Source organism: Stigmatopora argus, chromosome 21, assembly GCF_051989625.1.
Source record: "Stigmatopora argus isolate UIUO_Sarg chromosome 21, RoL_Sarg_1.0, whole genome shotgun sequence".
NCBI lineage: Eukaryota > Metazoa > Chordata > Actinopteri > Syngnathiformes > Syngnathidae > Stigmatopora > Stigmatopora argus.
The window spans coordinates 5,181,812-5,200,613 of record NC_135407.1 but is presented as its reverse complement, the minus strand read 5'-3'; the positions used below and the strand labels follow the sequence as shown (position 1 = coordinate 5,200,613).

Below are 18,802 nucleotides of genomic sequence, written 5' to 3'. Positions count from 1 at the left end.
ACCGGCCGTTGGAAGTTAAAATGTCAAGTTTGTACATTCGGTTTATTTGTGGATAGCCTTCCATGAAAATAAACATTTGCATGACACGTACGAGGTTATTCCAGAAAGGTGGGTTTTTCAAAACTTACACTGGGTTGCCATTGTTCTCGCCTGCCCTCGGCCTGCACAGCAGTTAGGTCTGTGTGGGAAAAAAGGGGGGAAATGAACAGTCACCAAAAAGGAAACCACTAGTCTTTATATCGAGACAAAATGTCAACATTTGAGCAATATCGGAGTCAGAACTCCAGCATTGACAACAAGCAAGCACACAGCGACCCCTTGTGGTCAGATCCAGCTGTAGAAACATTATTTTTTTTCAAACCACCACGCTTTTCCTGGCTAATTGTCTGCCTTTAATCTATTGGATTGATTGAGCCGATCACTACCAAAGATGTATAAACATTGACCCTTATAAAGAACGAAAAGAAGCAAAACTCGTTTTTGATGGAAAATGTGCATCTCATCTTTCCCCCTTTTTGATGTTTTGTGTTCCTGTAGCCATAGAACAATATTCGGTGACACTTGAATACAAAAAAAACCATTTTTTTATCTTGTAATGTGACCCTTGCGAGCTATCGTATGTACAAGTGTATCGTCTCATCCCTAAGGTACACCCTTTAACTTGGTCAAACAGTTTTTAAAAGGTAAATGTCGATTTTGGACTAGCTTGGAAACTTTGGCCTGAAACACCTAGTCGCCCTGCGTTAATAGTTAGTTCTTCTCTATGCACTTTGCACCACTTTACCTGCACCACACACACACACACACACACACACGCGCACACACACGCGCACACACCCGCGCACACCCACACTTCAAACGTCTGTTTTTCTGGCTCAAGTAGATCAGAAGGAGGGAGGGCGAGTCTCCACCTCTAAAGCGGTGGGTATTTCCAGGGAACTAGCACAATTCACCATTGAGGGGTAAAGCACTTCAAAGACATATTTGTCGTCCCCCCCTTCCCCCATCACCTTCCCCTTCCCCATCCCCGTAGGCACGGCCAAGTTCCGAGCGACCCCCGTCTTGGATCTTACGAGAATTTACCTCCTCTCAACAAACAAAATGACAAACCAATGACCCAAACAAATCCATGATAACTTTAGTCAAACACACACACGGGGGGGTTAAATGCATTTTGTCTTCCGTTTTAGTAGCATTAGGGTAATCCTCGTTAGCTCCTAGCTAGCGGAACAGGTTTACTTCGAATGCGCTGAACGTAAACAAATAGAACGTTTCAGAGCCATGGTGGAAGGCGGTGGGTCTGATTGAAACGATTCAAGAAAGAGGTTGCACTGAAATGAGACGATGTTAGAGAAACGCGATTTTTACAGAAGATTTGGTGCTAGTTTTTAGCTTAGCTAGAGCCAGAAAAGTAGATCCGTGCGCCACCATACTAAACCTGCCGCGCTGCTTGCCAGCCCAAAAAATCTGAAAACCTTTACCGGAGCTCCCCTCCCGAAATCTAAGATGATTTTCCTCCCGCAATTGACAAGTGACACGATGTCAAACACGCTAATTGGCAATGATGTCAAATAAGATATCCTTACGGAATCCAGTGGCAACTCCGTCGTTCCTGTTAAGGTGTCAAAAAAAATCTTCAGCTTGGGCGAAAATTTGGAGAGCTGCTAGAACGAACCACACCCGCTCTTCCTCCGCCGGAGATATTGCTTCCGCTTGCACGGTCGCGCAACAAGATGGCGAGAGAGGAAAATTCAAGTATTCTACCGCAATTGGGAAAAATAGGGCCACCCTCAAAGTTATCGCTATCAAATCATCTCTGAATATAATTATGCTCATTCCTATTACAAAAATAAAAGTGTAAAGGTGTCGTGACACACAAAAAATCCTAGACGTGCTTGCTGAGGCAGTTGAAGAGGTCGGTGTACACTCATTAGTATGGAATGTGACTCATTAGTGACATAATTAAGGGAGCCATGTCATTCACAGTACAGTCTATGAACTTGGGACTTGAACTAGCATCAAATTATTGGTGGAAAATTACCACAGTTGATTAGTCTTTGTCAATTGTAACTTTGTAATATTCTGAAGAAAGTGTAGCAGCTACACTGTATCTGTAAGAGAGCTATAATCTAATTATTTTACTGCACTATGTATCCACAGCAGTAAATTATGTAACGTCATAAACTATTTTCATCACAATTGCCAATTTTAAAATAAGCCTAAACTGTACTGGACGACCTATTTCTCAAATCAATGACACATAACGACCACTAGAGGTCCCCTTACCAGAAAACCAACCAGTGTATGATAAATCATCACATAACACAAACATACATAAATAGAACAGATTGACAAAACTGCAGCTGGAAACTTTTTTTCAAAAACCCACTTCCACGCACACTGGGAAGCGCCATTACACCATATCATTTTTCCCAACATGAATTATTCATCAAGACTCATTGAATGAATCCAAATAAATACCTTTTATTTGACTGCTTAACAGATCCGATTATACAAACGCCAAGACAGAATTCTGAAATAACAGGAGCGATCAGCAAGATGACGGCACTACATTCTAGATGTGACCCGACCGACCGCGCTTGGACGCCAAAGCTCGCCTATCAAGTCACAGGTGCGTCATTCAGTATATGTACAAATAAAGCTCAACCTTTTACAGTTCCTGTTGGGAGTTTGGTTGAATGTCAAACAAAAATGTGTCATGCTAAGTCTATGTTGTGTTTGAGGTGTAGTCTATTTCGAAAAATGTAGTGTCGGGCATAGTTATGTTTTTTTTATTTATTTTTTTGCCTTTTGGTTTTAAATAGAGAACTCCTTCATACATGTCAGATACACTTGCATCCTTCATTGTTTCACGCTCAGAAACGTTTACACACATTTACACTCACACACATGTATGTTTGTCCCTTCTTTGAAAAAAAAAAAACACTATTCCAGGCTTTTTTTTTTGTTCCCAATCGCTTCCATTATTTTGCCCCCAACTCATTCACTGCCATTGATTACTCCGTCATAGATCATTTTCTTTAAGAAGTATGTAAAGTTACACTTTAGCTACCATTGATGTCCAATAGCAGCTAAAGTGCTAATTCATAAAATAGCATCAAATCTGTTTGAATAGGAGGAATGTTGTTTATGTTCCCTCAATAATAGTGTTGTAAGTGGTAATAGGTCAAAGTAAAAATTGTTCATTATTCAAGCACGTCTATCTCAGTCAATGGCAGCCAATGAGTTTGAAACCACTGGCCATAAATTTATTATCTAAGTGCAATTTCTACCATTAACAGAACCACCACAATTCACAGATGGTTGACCACCTCTATCATTTTTGAATATAAAAAAAAAATCCTTCCAGTCTACACCCCCACGTTGGTCCCTCATATCCAAAGTAGCCATTCTTGCATTTACAGTGAGACGTCCTGATTTTTGGAAAAAAATAAGGTATGAAGAAAGAAATCAGTCTTTTTGTGGAGGGCGGGGAGACAATGGGTGTCCATCTTTCCTTTTCCCGTTCTTCCATTTTTTTCCCCTTGTCTGTGCGGAGGGAGGGAGGGAGGGCAAAAGAAGCAAAACTGTGATTGATAGGGAGAGAAATGGAGCGCGGTGCCTTTTCATGTGTTGTGGCCGTCGGCGGCGGGGGTCTCGTTGGCGCCGGGCAAGTCCAAGTCCGACTCTCGGTTGGATATGCGATCCAGCTCGGCCTGGACGTCGCTCAGGCCAAGTTTGGAGCCTGCCGAGAGGAGGAAAATCAGTCGTTACGTTTGCCAAAAAAGCAAGACTCGCTTATTGGACGCATGCAAAAATCACATTAGCAATGCCATAGTGAACAAAATGTCTCCACAAAGCTGCATTGGCACGTTTAGAATTAGGGCTGGCTGAAATCCAACAAGATAGGAAAATGTCCACCCTGGACCTCGTTAACTCTTTCAGTGCCATTGGCAGTGATACACGTCCAAGTGGATGAACATTTGTTTACTGGAAAGCAGTGTTTCTGTTGTCCAGCCGTAATTGAAATCATGTGAAATACTTATGTCTAAATATAACCAAATGCAATGCAACATGCCTGGGAAAACTAGATGCTAATGCTAGCTAACCCCTTTTTAAATCATGTGATTAAAGCTCTATGCTAATCTTTTTTAATTAAAATGGGCGCAGCTCCAGTCGAATTTTCCATGCTTGCGACGTTCACACAAAAAAAACAGAATCGGAAGGAAACAAACGCTTATGGGCAACAATCTTTGGAAAATGTCTTGCTCTAACACACCTTATCGGGGCCAACATCCTCTGACTGGGGCACACATACACGTGTTGTGAGTGATGTTAACAGTGAGATTGGACATGAAAAAAATGCGGAATGTGGTTTAAAAAAAAAAGAGAGGGAACACTATGATTGATTGCCAAAAAATGAAGCATTGGAATGAAAACAGGAGAAGCTCACCCGATTTGCGGACCGTTCCGGGAGTGTTGTTCCCGCTTCCCGCCGCCGGTCCTGCTCCCCCTGTTCCAGGTTTTTTGATCAGTAGACTGTTAAAAAAGTTTGCCAAAACGCCCTCGCTGGTTTGCCCTGCATCAAAATTGAGATGGAATCATGTCAAGAAAAAATAGCGGTGCAGTTTTATCATCCAAAAATAAGCTTTGTTCTTCCTCTTACCCGATTGTGGCATGGCGTTAGCCACGTTAGCCGCCGCGGACCGGTTGCTCGTTCGTGGTGAACCGGTCGGCGCTCTGGACGCAGTGTCCTGCGAAAACAGTTTCGCTTAAAGGATTTTTCAATAGTCGGAAAGGAAGAGAAATTAAAAGTAGTCTTACCACCGGTCGCCCAACGCTAACAGCAGGTTGTTTGGCAAGCAAAGACTAAAGAAAAGAAAAGAAAAAAACATTTTTCACTGATTGACTGTAATTTCTAGGCAATAAGCTAACTTCTTACCTGCAATTTTACCAGGAAAACCTGATCATCTTCAGCCTGGATCTCCTTTTCGTGTACAATCTGAAGGAACATTAAATCGTTGTAGAAATCAGCGTGGAAACTTAGGTTTTTTTTTTTTTTGCCCAAAAAGTCAATACCTTTCTGACCGGCGGTTTGACAATGACATCCTCAAACCCGTCGTCTGTCTTTATAGTCTGGAAGTTTTCATGCAGTATTGCTATCTTCTTTTCATTGTCCCAACCTGAAGGACTGACACAGGAGAAGGACTAGTCGTACTTTGTTTTTTTTAAAAACAGGCTATCCACAGTGTGCTAAAACAAAGCTACAAGCTAGCTTGCAGCTAACCTCATTTATTAGGCACTATTGGCATTGTATTACCAATTCATTTAAATGCTCACAGGTTTAAAACTAATATAATAAGAATGTATGTTTTATTAGAGTGTAAAAAAGACTTACACAAAGACCGCATCTCTTTCCACCACTTGCGCCGGGCAATGAAAGGGAAAGCCGTAAAGTCTGTGGACCAGATATTTATACAGCACGTCCAGGTTCTTCATCTCCTTCACCGACGTGTAAATAAGCGACGCGCCATCTAACACGCCTGCGTCAAGGTTGCTTTTGTCAATAGCGCAATGTCAAAAACCGCGGTGAGCGCTTTAGGATACACTGGAGGCAAAAGTGCCGAATGTGGGACTGAATAAAGTCCAGGTGTTCGTCTCTGTAGTCGTGCTCCTTCTCCAAAGTGCTGATGGCGTCACACTGCAGGACGGATTTGTCGGCGTCAAAACGGAAAATGTGACAAATCCGGAAGTTAGAGCACACGTACCTTCGTGCAGACCACTACCATCGGAATCCCCAAATTGTGGGTCAGCGTGTTGTCCCCTAAAGGCAGCAGCACACTCTCTTCCTCCTCGTTTCTCCTTTGCGGGGTCCCGTCGTCCCCGCTGCCGGGCTCCGCGTATTCCTGGAACTGTTTGACCACTAGACGCAAACGTTCCCATGGTTACAAAATATCAAATTTCCCGGCCAACGAGCACCACTCACGTCGGTGTTCGAGCTCTCGCAGCGTTTCCGGAGGCACCCGCAGTTTGTCGATGTGTTCCCGGGCCACGGCCGCCCACTTCTGGAGCGAGTCCAGCGCGTTCCACGGTCGAGACATGTCCACCGTTATTAGCAGTAACGTGTCGCTGATGGCGTCCAGCGGGATGGCGATTCCTTGTAGACCTTTGTGGTAAAGGTCGCCGTCTAAAACCCAGGCGTTACACCTGGTGTGGTCTGAAACAAGACAGACATTTGAGGGAGGAAAAACTAAAAGCAGATTTTCATTTTAAAGTCATAAAAGGTACCGTCGATGTCATCGTCGTGGACGCTGATGTAAAGGTATTCTAGGCCTCGACCTTTCATGTACTCTTCCACGCCTTGTAGCTTGGCAACCAACGTGGTCTTTCCTGAGCCAACTTCGCCTGAAAATACAAAGCATCATTAGAATGCACCGTTTTTGACTCAATTCTAATCAGACTTTGTCAGTAGTCTTTAACAATGGCATTAAAAATGATCTTTAAAAAAAAAAAATCCAAAGTCACTGAAATGATTTTTGGGGCTGACACTGTTGGGGATTTTATATAGGTAGTTAATGGCTGATGTTTTTGAATTAATTATATTTTTCTATACATTTAAATGGAAAAAAAAGTGATTGCGTACTGTTTTCTAAATAGCTATGGACATGTATAAAATATTTAAATACAGCCATTTTCATTAGTATTATTTTCAAATAATATTTTTGGTCTTTCAAATATGAACAAACACGTGTAGTTGTGCTTTTTGACCCTAAAATTGTATTATGGTGTTTTCAAGGATGCACCACATCCCCCCGCTGTGTTATATCTCCACTAAACCCGACCGAGGGACTCCAATCCACGCACTGCTGTTTTGATGGTAAGTAAAGCAGACATTACTATGAACCTATCTTCCACACTGTCAATCAATAACCTCGTTGTTTATCCACGTTAACCGATTGGCCCAGCACGAGCATCACTAGCTGATGCTGAGCATCCTCTCCTCAGCATCATTGCAATTTCATGCCGCCACTATGACTTGCAGTACATGAATCTGTGTAACGACGCTTGCCCCAAAAAACTAAAACTAAAAAAAAAAGCTGTCAAGTAAACCCTTCCTTCCCCTGCACCTGGGACAATTTCATATCTCATCAATCTTATTTAAAATACCCACCCATAACCAGCACATTTTTCCCAGATGGTAGCTTTGATCTTGAATGGGTCGACACTTCGCTCAAGATAGTCGACCTATAAGACATAAAAAAGGGATGAATAGTATCGGATGATTTCCCGACGAACTCATCCTCAGTGAACATCAGGTTAGCTTGCTCATGTCTGGTCCTGATGCTAACTTGTTAGCAGGCGGCTAGCTGTCAAATCAAGCTCCTCGCCGGAACATTACGTCTTAAAGACGCCTGTTGCGGGTAGCCCAGAGTAAAAAAGAGGTCCGCACGCACCATAAATTCTGGCCGTCATCCTCCTCCTGGTTCTCCAGTGTGGTTTTGGATCCGGTTAAGGTGGAGGATAATAATGCACTCCTCCCCGTGGCCGCCATCTTCGTAGGGTTGTCAAGCAAGCAGAGTGCCCGGATGAAGCTATTAGCTGCACTCAGCGGGGCCGGGCGTGGTCGAACCGAGCCGAACCGAACCGAACCGCACCGCAAAATGATGGGAGGGGGGTCTTCCTCCCAAATATACCCTCAACCACCCCCAGTCTAGTCGCTTAAACCTGACCTGACGCACGCTAGCTCGGTTGTCAACACAAACACCGCAAAATACACGTTGTTTTGTGGGTGCTTTATCTCTCATGTGGGCTCGCTTCCATCTGGCCGTATTATTACAAGATTAAAATTCAAATCGTTTGAGGATAAAAGCACTTTACACGTCATAGACTTGTTCCATGATGTTTAGGCAGTAACGTTTATTAGTACAAATAGAAAAAGACAATGCTGGTGATGGTGAGGATGGCGCCCTCAGGTGGACAAAAGTAGCACATCCACCTTACCTGCATATCTACGTAATCGCAGTGGTGGTATTTAATGAACCCGTTCTGGGATAGTCACTACAGTGGACAGATAGATATATTCACAAGTTGGCACTTAAGACCTTTGATTCTTTACAAAGCAAGTGGCTCTTTTTGGAATTTCAACCTTTTCACACACTAATTCAGATTTTTTTTTAAATCTAATCAAATATTACATCCAAATAGGACAGGGGTTTCAAACTTGCAACCCACGGGACAATGCTTTGCGGCCTCCATTTGACATTCAAGTGTAGTAATGATGCCTGCATGTATTTTAAATAATTAAAGCATAAAATTTATTTTTTTATGAATTTAACCAAGAGACATAAAAAAATTCTACATCGACGAAAGTAAATTTAAAATAAAGTTTAAAATTTACATTTAAAAATTGTAATAAATTGAGAAGAAGAAAAAAGCCATGTGCATAATTTGCAATTTTCCTATTCGACGAACTACACATATTTAGTTAAAAAAACACTTTATTTTTATATGGGTGAATCTTTAGTCATGATGATGAATGAATAATAAATCAAATCTCATTTAAGTTGCAAATGACCCCATTTGAGAAATGATGCCTCTAATTTACGATTTGAAATTCATCCGCAGAAAACTCATCTCGCTCTTTTTCCAGAGCGCCGAGTGGTCTCAGGTGCACGGTCACCGCTTATCATCAGATCGCCCAAGCGCAGCGGAGCCAATCAAAGCGGAGAATCGCCGACACTCCCACCGGCGCGGCCGCTAGATGCCGCTGGCAGACCGCGCCCGGCTCGAAGCCGGGGACCTCGGATGCTGCTCGCACCCCCCCCCGGAGGAGTCGGCGGATTACAAACTCCGGTTAAGTGGCGCACCGCCCCCCCTTCCCATCCCATTTTTTGCTCGACGCGCGTCCTGGCCAGCGCTCGCCCGCCGGGAATCCCAATGCGGTGCTGAGACTGGCTCGTCAGCGCAGCGCTTTCGCCTTTCTGCCGCGTCGTGGCTCGACCATCGCTGGGAAAGACAAAAGCGGGAGACAGGACAAGGCGCCGGCGATGGGTCCGGAGACGGAGAAGTAGGCGCCCGGGATTGTCACGTCAACGCCGGGGGAACTTCTTTGCCTGGGAAAACGGGGTGAGTTTTGCGTCCCACAAGGATGTCATTCTGTTTTTGAAATCGCCTCATTTCGTAAGATCACATTAGAGGGAAAAGTCTTTGGGCTCTCATTTTCCTTCCACTTTTATCTCTCGGGTCACGATGACAGTATTTACCTGGCTAGAATTCTGTAACACTCATTCGGGTCACAAAGTATGTGTTGTGGTAGTTAGTGAAAGAGAGATGAATCACTATTTGAAACGCCAATTGATAGCAATAGACGTCCGGGCAGCCCCTTCCAGTTAAAAGGTTATACTACTAAAATATTTTTTGTCGTTCATTTGTTACTATATATATTGTTTTTTTCTTTTTTTTAACCAAAAGGGTTCCTTCAGTTCATCCATTCATTGAATATCAAATTGCTTATTTTTATTGGCCATTACAAAACACCTGCTGGCAACAATAATACTACGATTGGATGTCAAATGGGGGACCACAAAATATTGTCCAGTGGGCCACAAATGGCTCCTGTGCCACAGGTTTGACACCGGTGTCTTGTATGAACGTCATTTTTTTGTGCATGATAGGGTTAACATAACATCCGTCACATAATGAAAATCCCAGTCATAACGGATGGGAAGCCCACTAACGTCGATGGCAGCCAAAAAGTTCGCATTTTTAGTTAACTCGCCCATCGCAGATGTGTTAAGTTGCTTTTTCGAGAGTTACGTCGCCCGTCGCCGATCGGCCGCACTTGACTAAAAATAATGGCCGGCAACTCCGGGAACAGGCGAAAATGATGAATTATGGAGGAGGGGGCAAGGGAGATCCAGGTCAGAGTCAGACCCACTTCCAGGAGCTTTCTTCCCGAAGGAAGATACATAGGACCAGAGGCAGGCATTAATATTCACTTTGTAGCATCCAGCACATCTGCAGACCTGCGGTTATCCTCAGGGGTGAGACAAAGCGGCCCCAGGCCAGCTGCGCTTTCCACATAATGGAGCCGCAAAATGGATCTCAGATCTTTACAGACTCCACGTCTTCGGAATAAGAGCTCGACATTGCCGTCAAAGAGCCTTAAAGACCCGCCTGTTGAAATGCTAACTTTCCATCTGCCTGTCGTCTTTCAAAGGCCGTGATTGCGCATCGACGATGAGCAATATCTACGAGTCGGCGGAAGCCACGCTGGGCTTCATCAGCTCGCCGTGCCTGGCCAAAGTGGAGCTGAGAGTGGCCTGTAGGGGAATCTCCGACCGAGACGCCCTCTCCAAGCCCGACCCTTGCGTGGTCCTCAAAATGCAATCGCACGGCCAGTGGTTTGAGGTACGGCTACAAAGAAAGAAAACGTCCACTTTTAATGCATAGTCGGTCCTTCATCCTGAAGTATTAGTAGCCAAAACATGCACAATGAAAGGGAAGAACATATACATGTGAAATTTGCACTGGAGTCTTAAGTTAATTGTGTTTACGAAGGTGGACCGCACGGAGGTGATCCGGAGCAGCAGCGGGCCGGTTTTCTCCAAGATCTTCCTGGTGGATTATTACTTTGAAGAAGTCCAAAGGCTGCGTTTTGAACTTCACGACATCAGTTCGGGCAACAATGGCCTCCGCGACGCCGACTTTCTCGGGGCCATGGAGTGCACTTTGGGACAGGTTGCTTTTTTCTGCCATTCTTTCATTTTAGTCGTACGATGCTTTCATTTTGTATTTATTTGATGATTTTTATCATGACTATCATCACCGGTGCTCCTTTTCGGCTATTTATCCAATTTCTTGTAGTCATTAGGAGAGTCGTTATGTCCGCTATTAACTGACAACGACGGCAATCCCGAGCCAAATTTTCCTTTTGGAGGGTCTTAAGCAAAATCTAAAGATAATAATGGGTAAATATTGTTCCCAGAGTCTGGATCCGGACAAGAGTATATCGCGCAACATCTCCAATTATTCCAGTGACAGGGAGCCAAAGCGCCGCGGTGCGCTGAATCCCAATGGGATGTTTTCGCCTCAAGTCAGCCACTGTCACTAACATTATGGGATGCAAGTCCTTCAGCCCAGACTTGCGGCACCGTCCCGACCCAGTAGTAAAACTCATTTTCCTCTCGTATATTATGCCAAGACGCTCTATGACTGGTCTTTTCGCATTGGACATCCAGTCCCATCCGACGGGGAGCGCTTGGTAGAACGCAGGTCCAAACCGTTTGGACCGGGAGGCCCGGCATCGAGTGATCACGTTTTCAGCACCTCCGATCCAATTTGAACCAGGGCCCTTTATTCTATCATTAAAACGACGGTGGTGCGATCAATACTTAATGTGTTTTATTTATGAGTTTTGCTCGTTAAACAAGGGCAATTAGAGAGAAAACATAGGATTGGCGCTCATTAAAAAGACCGACGACCTCAACTGATCCCTACGAAATGTCAGCTAAGCAAATCACATTGTGGTTTTGTTACCAAAAATAAAAAAAAACACACGATAAAACGTGCGAGCGAAGATGACAAATTGGACTGGAACACACGAAAAGAGGATTTTATTTTATTCCAATGTATTTGCCAGAGGTTTAGTGAAATTGGATCGCAGAAAGCCAACGGCCTTTTCAATCAAAGCCGCGTTTTCCGTGCTTGGTATTGTATATAAAAAACCCAGAGGCTACCTTGTATACAAAGTAAGCAGATAATGACCTTCTCCTGTATGGCTTTTAGATTGTTTCACAAAGGAAGCTCACTAAAGCGCTTCTGAAGCAAGGAAACACCGCCGGGAAGTCTTCCATCATGGTAGGACGCCGCTTCCAATGGGCTCGCCGTCACGTTTTGCGTGACCAGCGTGTCGTATTTCTGCTTCTCCCGTCAAAAGGTGACGGCGGAGGAGCTGACGGGTAACGACGACTACGTCGAACTCTCCTTCAGTGCTCGCAAGTTGGACGACAAGGTTTGAATGACCACGTTGATGATAATCGTGGTAGAGTGGAAAATGATTTATTAAGTGCCGTAATTAGTTTGGACAAAAAAAATCAGCATCGATTCTTCAGGTGGAAAAGGGAAAAAAATGTTTTATGAAGGTCTTGCTACTGACAAATAATGAGTTTGAATCAAAAACCTTGCAAATAAAGACGTAACCAATGAATTTAGATTTTAAAAAAATGTTCATTCTAATCCCTCCCCCAAGTTCTTCCACGGAAAAGGGAAAACAATAGCTTGATAAAATGGCTTTCCTTCCACCATCCACGTGAATTTCAATGCAGGACGAAAGAAGGCACCGGGAGACATCCGGTTAATAACCCTGACTATCTCCCACCCAGAGATAACTATATTAATTTTCAAGTTCCCCCTGCGTACACGCTGGCTGGCACAGTCACGAATGACTAATCCAAACAGGTTGTGCCTTCGGGGGAACTTGGACAATTTGGACTGGGACACTGGGAGAAAAACAAGCATGTGAATCTGAATGAGTATTTCCCCCGTTTGAAGGACTTCTTCAGCAAATCCGATCCCTTCTTGGAGATCTTTCGACTCAACGACGACGGGAGCGAGTCTCTCGTGCACCGAACGGAGGTAAATGACGCATTTTCTTACACGGGCTCAATTTGATTTCTCCAAATTTATTTTTTTCCCCTTTTCCAGACAGTGATGAACAACTTGAGCCCCGTTTGGAAGTCCTTTAAAGTTTCCTTGAATACGCTCTGCAGTGGCCATCAGGAACGGGAGCTAAAGGTGAGCCAGGGTTATTTACGACGGATCGGTCGTCCGATTCAAGGTGTTTGAAATTTGGACTGGCTAATATTTCGCCTTTAGATATAAATCTGTGCAAACGAGCGCGAGAGCGGTTCCTCATGAATAAACATGAGTTTGCTCATTAAATATTCAGAGCCATCTTAACTCAGCGGGAGAAATAGTGCCGCGTTTTCTACCTGTTCGCTAAAAATGGCTCTTAAGTACAGCACTGAAGCGCAAATCAACGCGGAGCACTCCAAACAACAATTTTTGATTAGCCAGGATTGACGTTTGTCATTGAGCTTTGTTGATTGGGAGTTGTTAGGGTAACCTCACTTTTAAAGGTCACTCCGGTCTCTAAGTGCTGATACTAACAAGTCCAGGAACGCCGCCTAGCAACCTGGAGGGTGGTGGTTTACATCCCTCATCATTTAGAATATGGATCAAACCAAATGAATTGAAAAATACTGTTAAAAATTGGAATAGACAGATTTTTATCAAAATTTAGAATGGTACAAATTGAAGAAAACAAAGATTTTATCAAAAATTTCCCTTTGAAAAACTGCATGAAAATAAAAATTTCATATTAACACACCCTTAAATGGCTGCCCATAGTAAACTGGGTTTGGCTCCAGCACCCCCCGCAACCCTTGTGAGGATAAGCGGTTCAGAAAATGAAGGACATGAATAAAAAACATTTATTTTTTATTTTTTAAACTATATGTATCATTTCTTATATCAAAAAAAAAAGATGAATTCAATAGTATACGATGGCTGCTGGCTCCTACGCAGTCAAAACTGACTTTTTTTTTGGCCGTTCCTTGTGTGGCTTTTCTGTCGACAACTTTGTCCCATATTTAAGAAGAGTGTGTTTTTCTCGCGCGGGTTGCTGACTTCCCCGTTTTCCCGCGCGGGGATTGCAGCCGTTTATCTTGGCCAGCCGGCCGGGCGCTCCTCCGGGACACACCGCCACGCACAAAACACCGTGTCTCCTGAGCCACATACCTCCCAGCATCCTCAGATTAATATTTCACCACCCCACACATCCCCCACACCCCCCGCTAAGACCCGGTTATCAATCATTCAGCATGGCATTTCCCGTGTGTGCGCGCGGGTGTGCGCTCTAACCCTTTTGTGTGTCTTTCAGTGCACCGTTTGGGATTGGGACTCCAACGGGAAGCACGATTTTATCGGCGAGTTTCAGACCACGTTTAAGGAGGTGAGGGCGGAGCCAGAGGGAAAGCAGGTGAGACGGGATGTTATTAAGGTTTTGACAGCGATAGACATCGTTTTGCCAATGATTTTTTTGTGCTCTGTGATTGGCTGTCAAGACTGGAATGAGCAAATCTTTGACTATCTCATTATATATATGTATAATGACAATAAAAGCATTAATTCAATATTTCCACAATCGCTCCCGCATTAGTGGGAGTGCATCAACCCCAAATACCAGATGAAAAAGAAAAACTACCGCAACTCCGGCTTGGTCTTCCTCAACCACTGTAAGGTAAAGCACCCCCGCGTCCTGACGCCGTTTCTTTCTCCAAATTGGCGCAATCTCGATTTCACGTTTCCCGTGACAGATCATCAAAATGTATTCATTCCTGGATTACATCATGGGCGGCTGTCAAATCCAGTTCACGGTAGGTTCGGTCCCGTTTTCATCTTCACCGTCGTCCGCCATTGCGGGTCCGCGACGTACGTGCGTGCGCCCCAGGTGGCGATAGACTTCACGGCGTCAAACGGGGACCCTCGAAACAGCTGCTCCCTCCATTACATCCACCCGTACCAACCCAACGAGTATCTGAAAGCTTTGGTGGCCGTGGGGGAGATCTGCCAAGACTACGACAGGTACAAACGGCGAAACCTGCTTTGGACACGCACGTTGGCCCTCATTAATTCTGCCTCTTTCATCTTATCTTCTCTTTCTTGTCTCCTGAATGAATGGTGGGGTCTCTGCAGCGATAAAATGTTTCCCGCTTTTGGTTTTGGAGCTTTAATACCGCCAGACTTCAAGGTAAGAGATGCGCCATTGGCGGAGATGAAAGGCAAATTCCCCAAATCCGCCAGCGGGAAAGCCTTGTTTTCTGTTTTTTATTTTCCCATCGCAAGGTGTCGCATGATTTCGCTGTCAACTTTGATGAAGACAATCCGGAATGCGCCGGTGAGTCGAGTCGGCTTTCGACGATCGGAGCCATTTTTCTTCTGGCGTGCGGCGCGTTCGGGAGAAAGATAACACTCATCGCTACGTGTGAAATGGGATTCCGTCGCTTCTAGCCGTGAACTATCTTTGGAAGCTGCACGAGGAGAACGTGATTGTTTTAAGGAACGAGGCCTCCTTGTATTTCTGTGTCGTAGGAATCCAAGGCGTGGTCGAGGCCTACCAGAATTGCCTTCCCAAGATCCAACTGTACGGGCCGACCAATATCGCCCCCATCATCCAGAAAGTAGCCTCGTCCGCCTCTGAGGAGATGCACACCAAAGAGGCCATGGTGGGTGAGAAAGGGAAAAATATTCTCAATATAAATAATTAGTCAAAAGTTCATAAAAAATGTTTTTATTCATGTAACTCTGTTTGTTAGATTAGTTAGTCAGTATATGTCAAAGAGCAAAACACAACATATTGGAACCTTGATTCTTTAGGTGAAAAAGGGAAAACCAAATAATAATTAAAAAAAATTGTGAGGTGTAACTACTGACAATCCTTTCTCTATTGGCACACGATTCTTCACTTCAGCGCCCAGTCACTTTAGGTTAGGTGGAAATGGGAAAATATGTTAGAAAAAGGAAAACAACACACACATTGTTTATCCCTACGTGTTAACAAACAAGTTTGGATCAAAAACTTTACACTTTTTATCAACTGTGTACTGATTCCTCGGGTGGAAAAGGGAGGACAAGAGGGTGGATGAGGGAAAAAACCCTGCCGTGCACCACCCAAAATTGGCAATAACCATAACAACTCCCAAATCGTCAACTGTCTTTTTTTTCCTTCGCCCCACCTAGGAATATTTCATCCTCCTCATCCTCACCGACGGGGTCATCACCGACATGGCCGACACACGGGAGGCCATCGTGCACGCCTCCCACCTCCCCATGTCGGTCATCATCGTGGGCGTGGGCAACGCCGACTTCACCGACATGCAGATATTGGACGGCGACGACGGCATCCTGCGCTCCCCCAAGGGCGAGCCCGTCCTACGCGATATCGTTCAGTTCGTCCCCTTCAAGGATTTCAAACACGTGAGTGAAGGGCAAATTTGCCACGTGGGCGGAATGGTCGCATCTGGGATCTGTCGGCGTATATTTGCTGCCACGCGCACTGGCGTTGACGCGGTCGGGCTTTGACAGCGCCTGTTTGGCTGGATTAGTGACGCCGAGTTTGCTCGGTGGCAGGTCGGGAAATCGGGCGGTCGTCGTATTTTCTGGGTCATAAGTCGCACTTTTTTCACTTTGGATGGGCCTGCAATTTATGGACAATGAATTAGCATTCCATTTGTTTCAAGCTGGCATACCTCGGGCTAATGATAGATTTGAGCAATTTTTGTCAAGGAGTTAGCGGCTAACTGTTAGCCCAAGTGAACTCGTGACTGTCGCTCGATGGAAGCGTAATTTGAATATTTTTAAACAATGTAGAATAGCTCATTTCAAGCAGCGTCTGTGGAGAAATTAGCCGGAGCCAATTAGCATAAACATAAATCCAGGTGGAAACATAACTGATTTTAGGAAAAGTCATTTTTTTTGGTTGAGTACAGAGGTTCATTTGAACTTGAATATGTATTACTCAAAGAATATTATGGTAATGATGATGAAGAATGAGGAGAAATATGTAAACTATCTAAGAAACGAGTGCATTTTTTTACAGTTGGTAAAATATGGCACCAAATACAATGGGAAGTCAATAGAAATCACTGAGTTATGAGACCGAACATATCGATTAAAGAACGTAGGAGTGGAGGTAAGCCGTAATCGCTGTTTTGCCGGGTCAACGTAGAGTGAAACTAATGACAAAAGGGAGCGAGGGAGTGTGTAACAGAGGTGGAGAGGTGATTTTCTGCTCTGTCGTTTCTTTTCAGAGGGGATTAAGAGGTGCCAGCGAGAGCCAGCCACTGGCACAGTTGAATCAAGACGCTAGCGGGGAGGGGGGCCCATGGAAGGGCTGAAATTAGAAGGCCAGGGGGTGGAGCCGATGTCCAGGGGGGGCTTTGTCTCGGGGAATTAGGAGGATTGACGCGAGCGCAAAAAGTGGCCGGCGTGCTTGTAGAGAGTTTCGAAAAATAAAAAATAAATACTCGTTGGACGTCCAAACACTTTTGACTGGGAGGGGCGGATGAAGCAACGTTCAGAGAACAGCTGTTATGCAAATTCAATACACCTAATTGATTTGATTTAATACTGCATCAGTCTTTCTTCCTTAGTGATTACATCAATTATTTAAAGGCCTATTTGTCCCGAATGCTCTTGCAAAGTCATATCTGTCCTCAGTGTATTGATCAAAACTTTAATATAAGTTTTATTGGGGCGAAATTGTATGTGGGTAAATAAAAACTCAATGGAGTTGATTTGAACCAATTGGATCGAATTTGGATACCATTAAATTGTGCAAATTAATAGTAAACAATAGAGAAATACAATGATAACGTCGGATCATTTCATATCAGGAGGCCCTATTTAATATTGAAAAAAGATCGATGGGAATTGTAAATCAAACGACTCATGAGGAACATAAAAATCAGCTCTTTATCTAGAATAAATGTTCAAATTCAAAGACTGCGCGGGATATTATACGCCGCTGTTCATGTTTGATATGAAAAAAAAATAGTGCGCCCCTATAAATATTCATAACCCTTTTCAAAAATGAATGCTATTCATAATAGGCAAAAAAAAGCGGAATTCCGCACTGTATAAAAGGTAAAAATCCCATAAGGATTGGACGTCGGTCGCCGTCACTGGCAGTGAAAGGCGGGTCCTCTCATCCATGGCGAGCCAAAGCCCGGTGGACCCCTGGTCCAACTTTTTCCCCTCTTTCCCCTCGTCCAAGCTTGTCTGATCACGTCAGTCCGGCGGCGTCGGAGCTATGACAGCGTGACGACTCGACGCCGAATTCCAGACTGTTTCGTCACGCGTGGCTAACGTTGCGAACGTCTTGATGTATTCTCTTTCCCGTCTCCCCATTGGCAGGCGTCCCCGGCCGCCCTGGCGAAAAGCGTCCTGGCGGAAGTCCCCAACCAGGTGGTGGATTACTACAACGCTAAAGGCATCAAACCCAAGTGCATGTCGGACTACGAGACCAGCAGGACCTTCAGTCCCTGACTCGAGGCCCGCAAATGTACAATTGGGAGACGTTAGCCGCCCGGAAATAGTTTGTGCAAGTCAACCCGTTTGGACCCCATCCTTGCATGATATTTCTAGAACCAGCATGCAAACCTTAGCTTAGCCAATCCAAAGAAATGACATCATACCTTATTCAAATAACTAGCAAGGGCGTAGATGACCAAAAGTCACCAATGTACTCTGAGAACTAGCATTGTATTTCTACTAGCTTCCCAAATTAACGCTTGGCATAAATGCATGGGTAGGCCGGAGCGCGGGGTTGGTTGTCACACGGGTTGATTGCGACGCCGGGCCGTCAAAATCGCTTTTAAAATGATCCGACGGCCGTCCGTGAAAAGATCGACTTCAGCCCTCCTGGTCAAAATGGTTGGGGACGTAAGAAAAAATGAATAGCAAGAATAATGACAAGCAACCCCGTTCTCCCCACATAGCAAATCTTGCTGGTTATCACATAAAGTATTTGTCATTTCAGTGACATTACGGGCTGTTTTTTTACAATTTAATTGTTTTGGAGGGTTAAACAACCCTATTGTAATAATTTCTTAATACTATTATTCCTAAATTGTAAAGAGTTTTGCAGGGATAGATAAGGTGCGTGTCGTAGATGCAAATATGTCAGCTGTTTTTTCCCTTGTAAAATGCATGCGGATTCAAATAAAAGCGTTGTTTACCA

The 18,802-nt window shown here is 44.3% G+C and overlaps 3 protein-coding genes across 3 annotated transcripts in view; 1 reads left to right on the top strand and 2 right to left on the bottom strand.

Moving 5' to 3' along the window:
* The window catches only part of LOC144067023 (catenin beta-1-like), a 6,837-nt gene extending 5,002 nt beyond the window's left edge, over nt 1-1,835 (bottom strand). The window contains exons 1-2 of the mRNA XM_077590489.1: nt 1,587-1,835; nt 129-178 (exon numbers count right to left, since the gene is read on the bottom strand). Coding sequence (XP_077446615.1) covers nt 129-141 — 13 coding nt within the window. The 5' untranslated portion in view covers nt 142-178; nt 1,587-1,835. The remainder of the gene's footprint in view (nt 1-128; nt 179-1,586) is intronic.
* Nucleotides 1-18,802, top strand: part of cpne4b (copine IVb) — a 19,236-nt gene extending 434 nt beyond the window's left edge. The window contains exons 3-20 of the mRNA XM_077590491.1: nt 2,504-2,632; nt 6,797-6,877; nt 8,651-9,126; nt 10,220-10,410; nt 10,561-10,740; nt 11,788-11,859; nt 11,939-12,013; nt 12,553-12,636; nt 12,706-12,795; nt 13,943-14,041; nt 14,222-14,302; nt 14,379-14,438; nt 14,513-14,646; nt 14,758-14,812; nt 14,908-14,959; nt 15,154-15,287; nt 15,802-16,038; nt 17,977-18,802. Coding sequence (XP_077446617.1) covers nt 10,240-10,410; nt 10,561-10,740; nt 11,788-11,859; nt 11,939-12,013; nt 12,553-12,636; nt 12,706-12,795; nt 13,943-14,041; nt 14,222-14,302; nt 14,379-14,438; nt 14,513-14,646; nt 14,758-14,812; nt 14,908-14,959; nt 15,154-15,287; nt 15,802-16,038; nt 17,977-18,108 — 1,656 coding nt within the window. The 5' untranslated portion in view covers nt 2,504-2,632; nt 6,797-6,877; nt 8,651-9,126; nt 10,220-10,239 and the 3' untranslated portion in view covers nt 18,109-18,802. The remainder of the gene's footprint in view (nt 1-2,503; nt 2,633-6,796; nt 6,878-8,650; nt 9,127-10,219; nt 10,411-10,560; nt 10,741-11,787; nt 11,860-11,938; nt 12,014-12,552; nt 12,637-12,705; nt 12,796-13,942; nt 14,042-14,221; nt 14,303-14,378; nt 14,439-14,512; nt 14,647-14,757; nt 14,813-14,907; nt 14,960-15,153; nt 15,288-15,801; nt 16,039-17,976) is intronic.
* On the bottom strand, nt 2,460-7,800 carry dync1li1 (dynein, cytoplasmic 1, light intermediate chain 1). Its single transcript, XM_077590492.1, has 13 exons — nt 7,455-7,800; nt 7,172-7,245; nt 6,289-6,405; nt 5,987-6,217; nt 5,769-5,923; nt 5,608-5,701; nt 5,399-5,534; nt 5,080-5,191; nt 4,943-5,002; nt 4,825-4,869; nt 4,667-4,754; nt 4,454-4,579; nt 2,460-3,745 (listed from the first exon to the last, which is right to left on the bottom strand). The coding sequence occupies exons 1-13, from the start codon at nt 7,550-7,552 to the stop codon at nt 3,627-3,629; spliced, it is 1,455 nt and encodes a 484-aa protein (XP_077446618.1). The 5' UTR covers nt 7,553-7,800; the 3' UTR covers nt 2,460-3,626.

What these genes read in the sequence shown, in the direction of transcription:
- dync1li1 (XM_077590492.1), bottom strand. Translation starts at nt 7,552, where the DNA reads ATGGCGGCCACGGGGAGGAGTGCATTATTATCCTCCACCTTAACCGGA. An exon ending in TCGGCACTTTTGCCTCCAGT is followed by an intron (nt 5,535 to 5,607) that starts GTATCCTAAAGC and finishes CAGGCGTGTTAG; the next exon opens with ATGGCGCGTCGCTTATTTAC. An exon ending in GAAAGAGATGCGGTCTTTGT is followed by an intron (nt 5,192 to 5,398) that starts GTAAGTCTTTTT and finishes CTCCTGTGTCAG; the next exon opens with TCCTTCAGGTTGGGACAATG.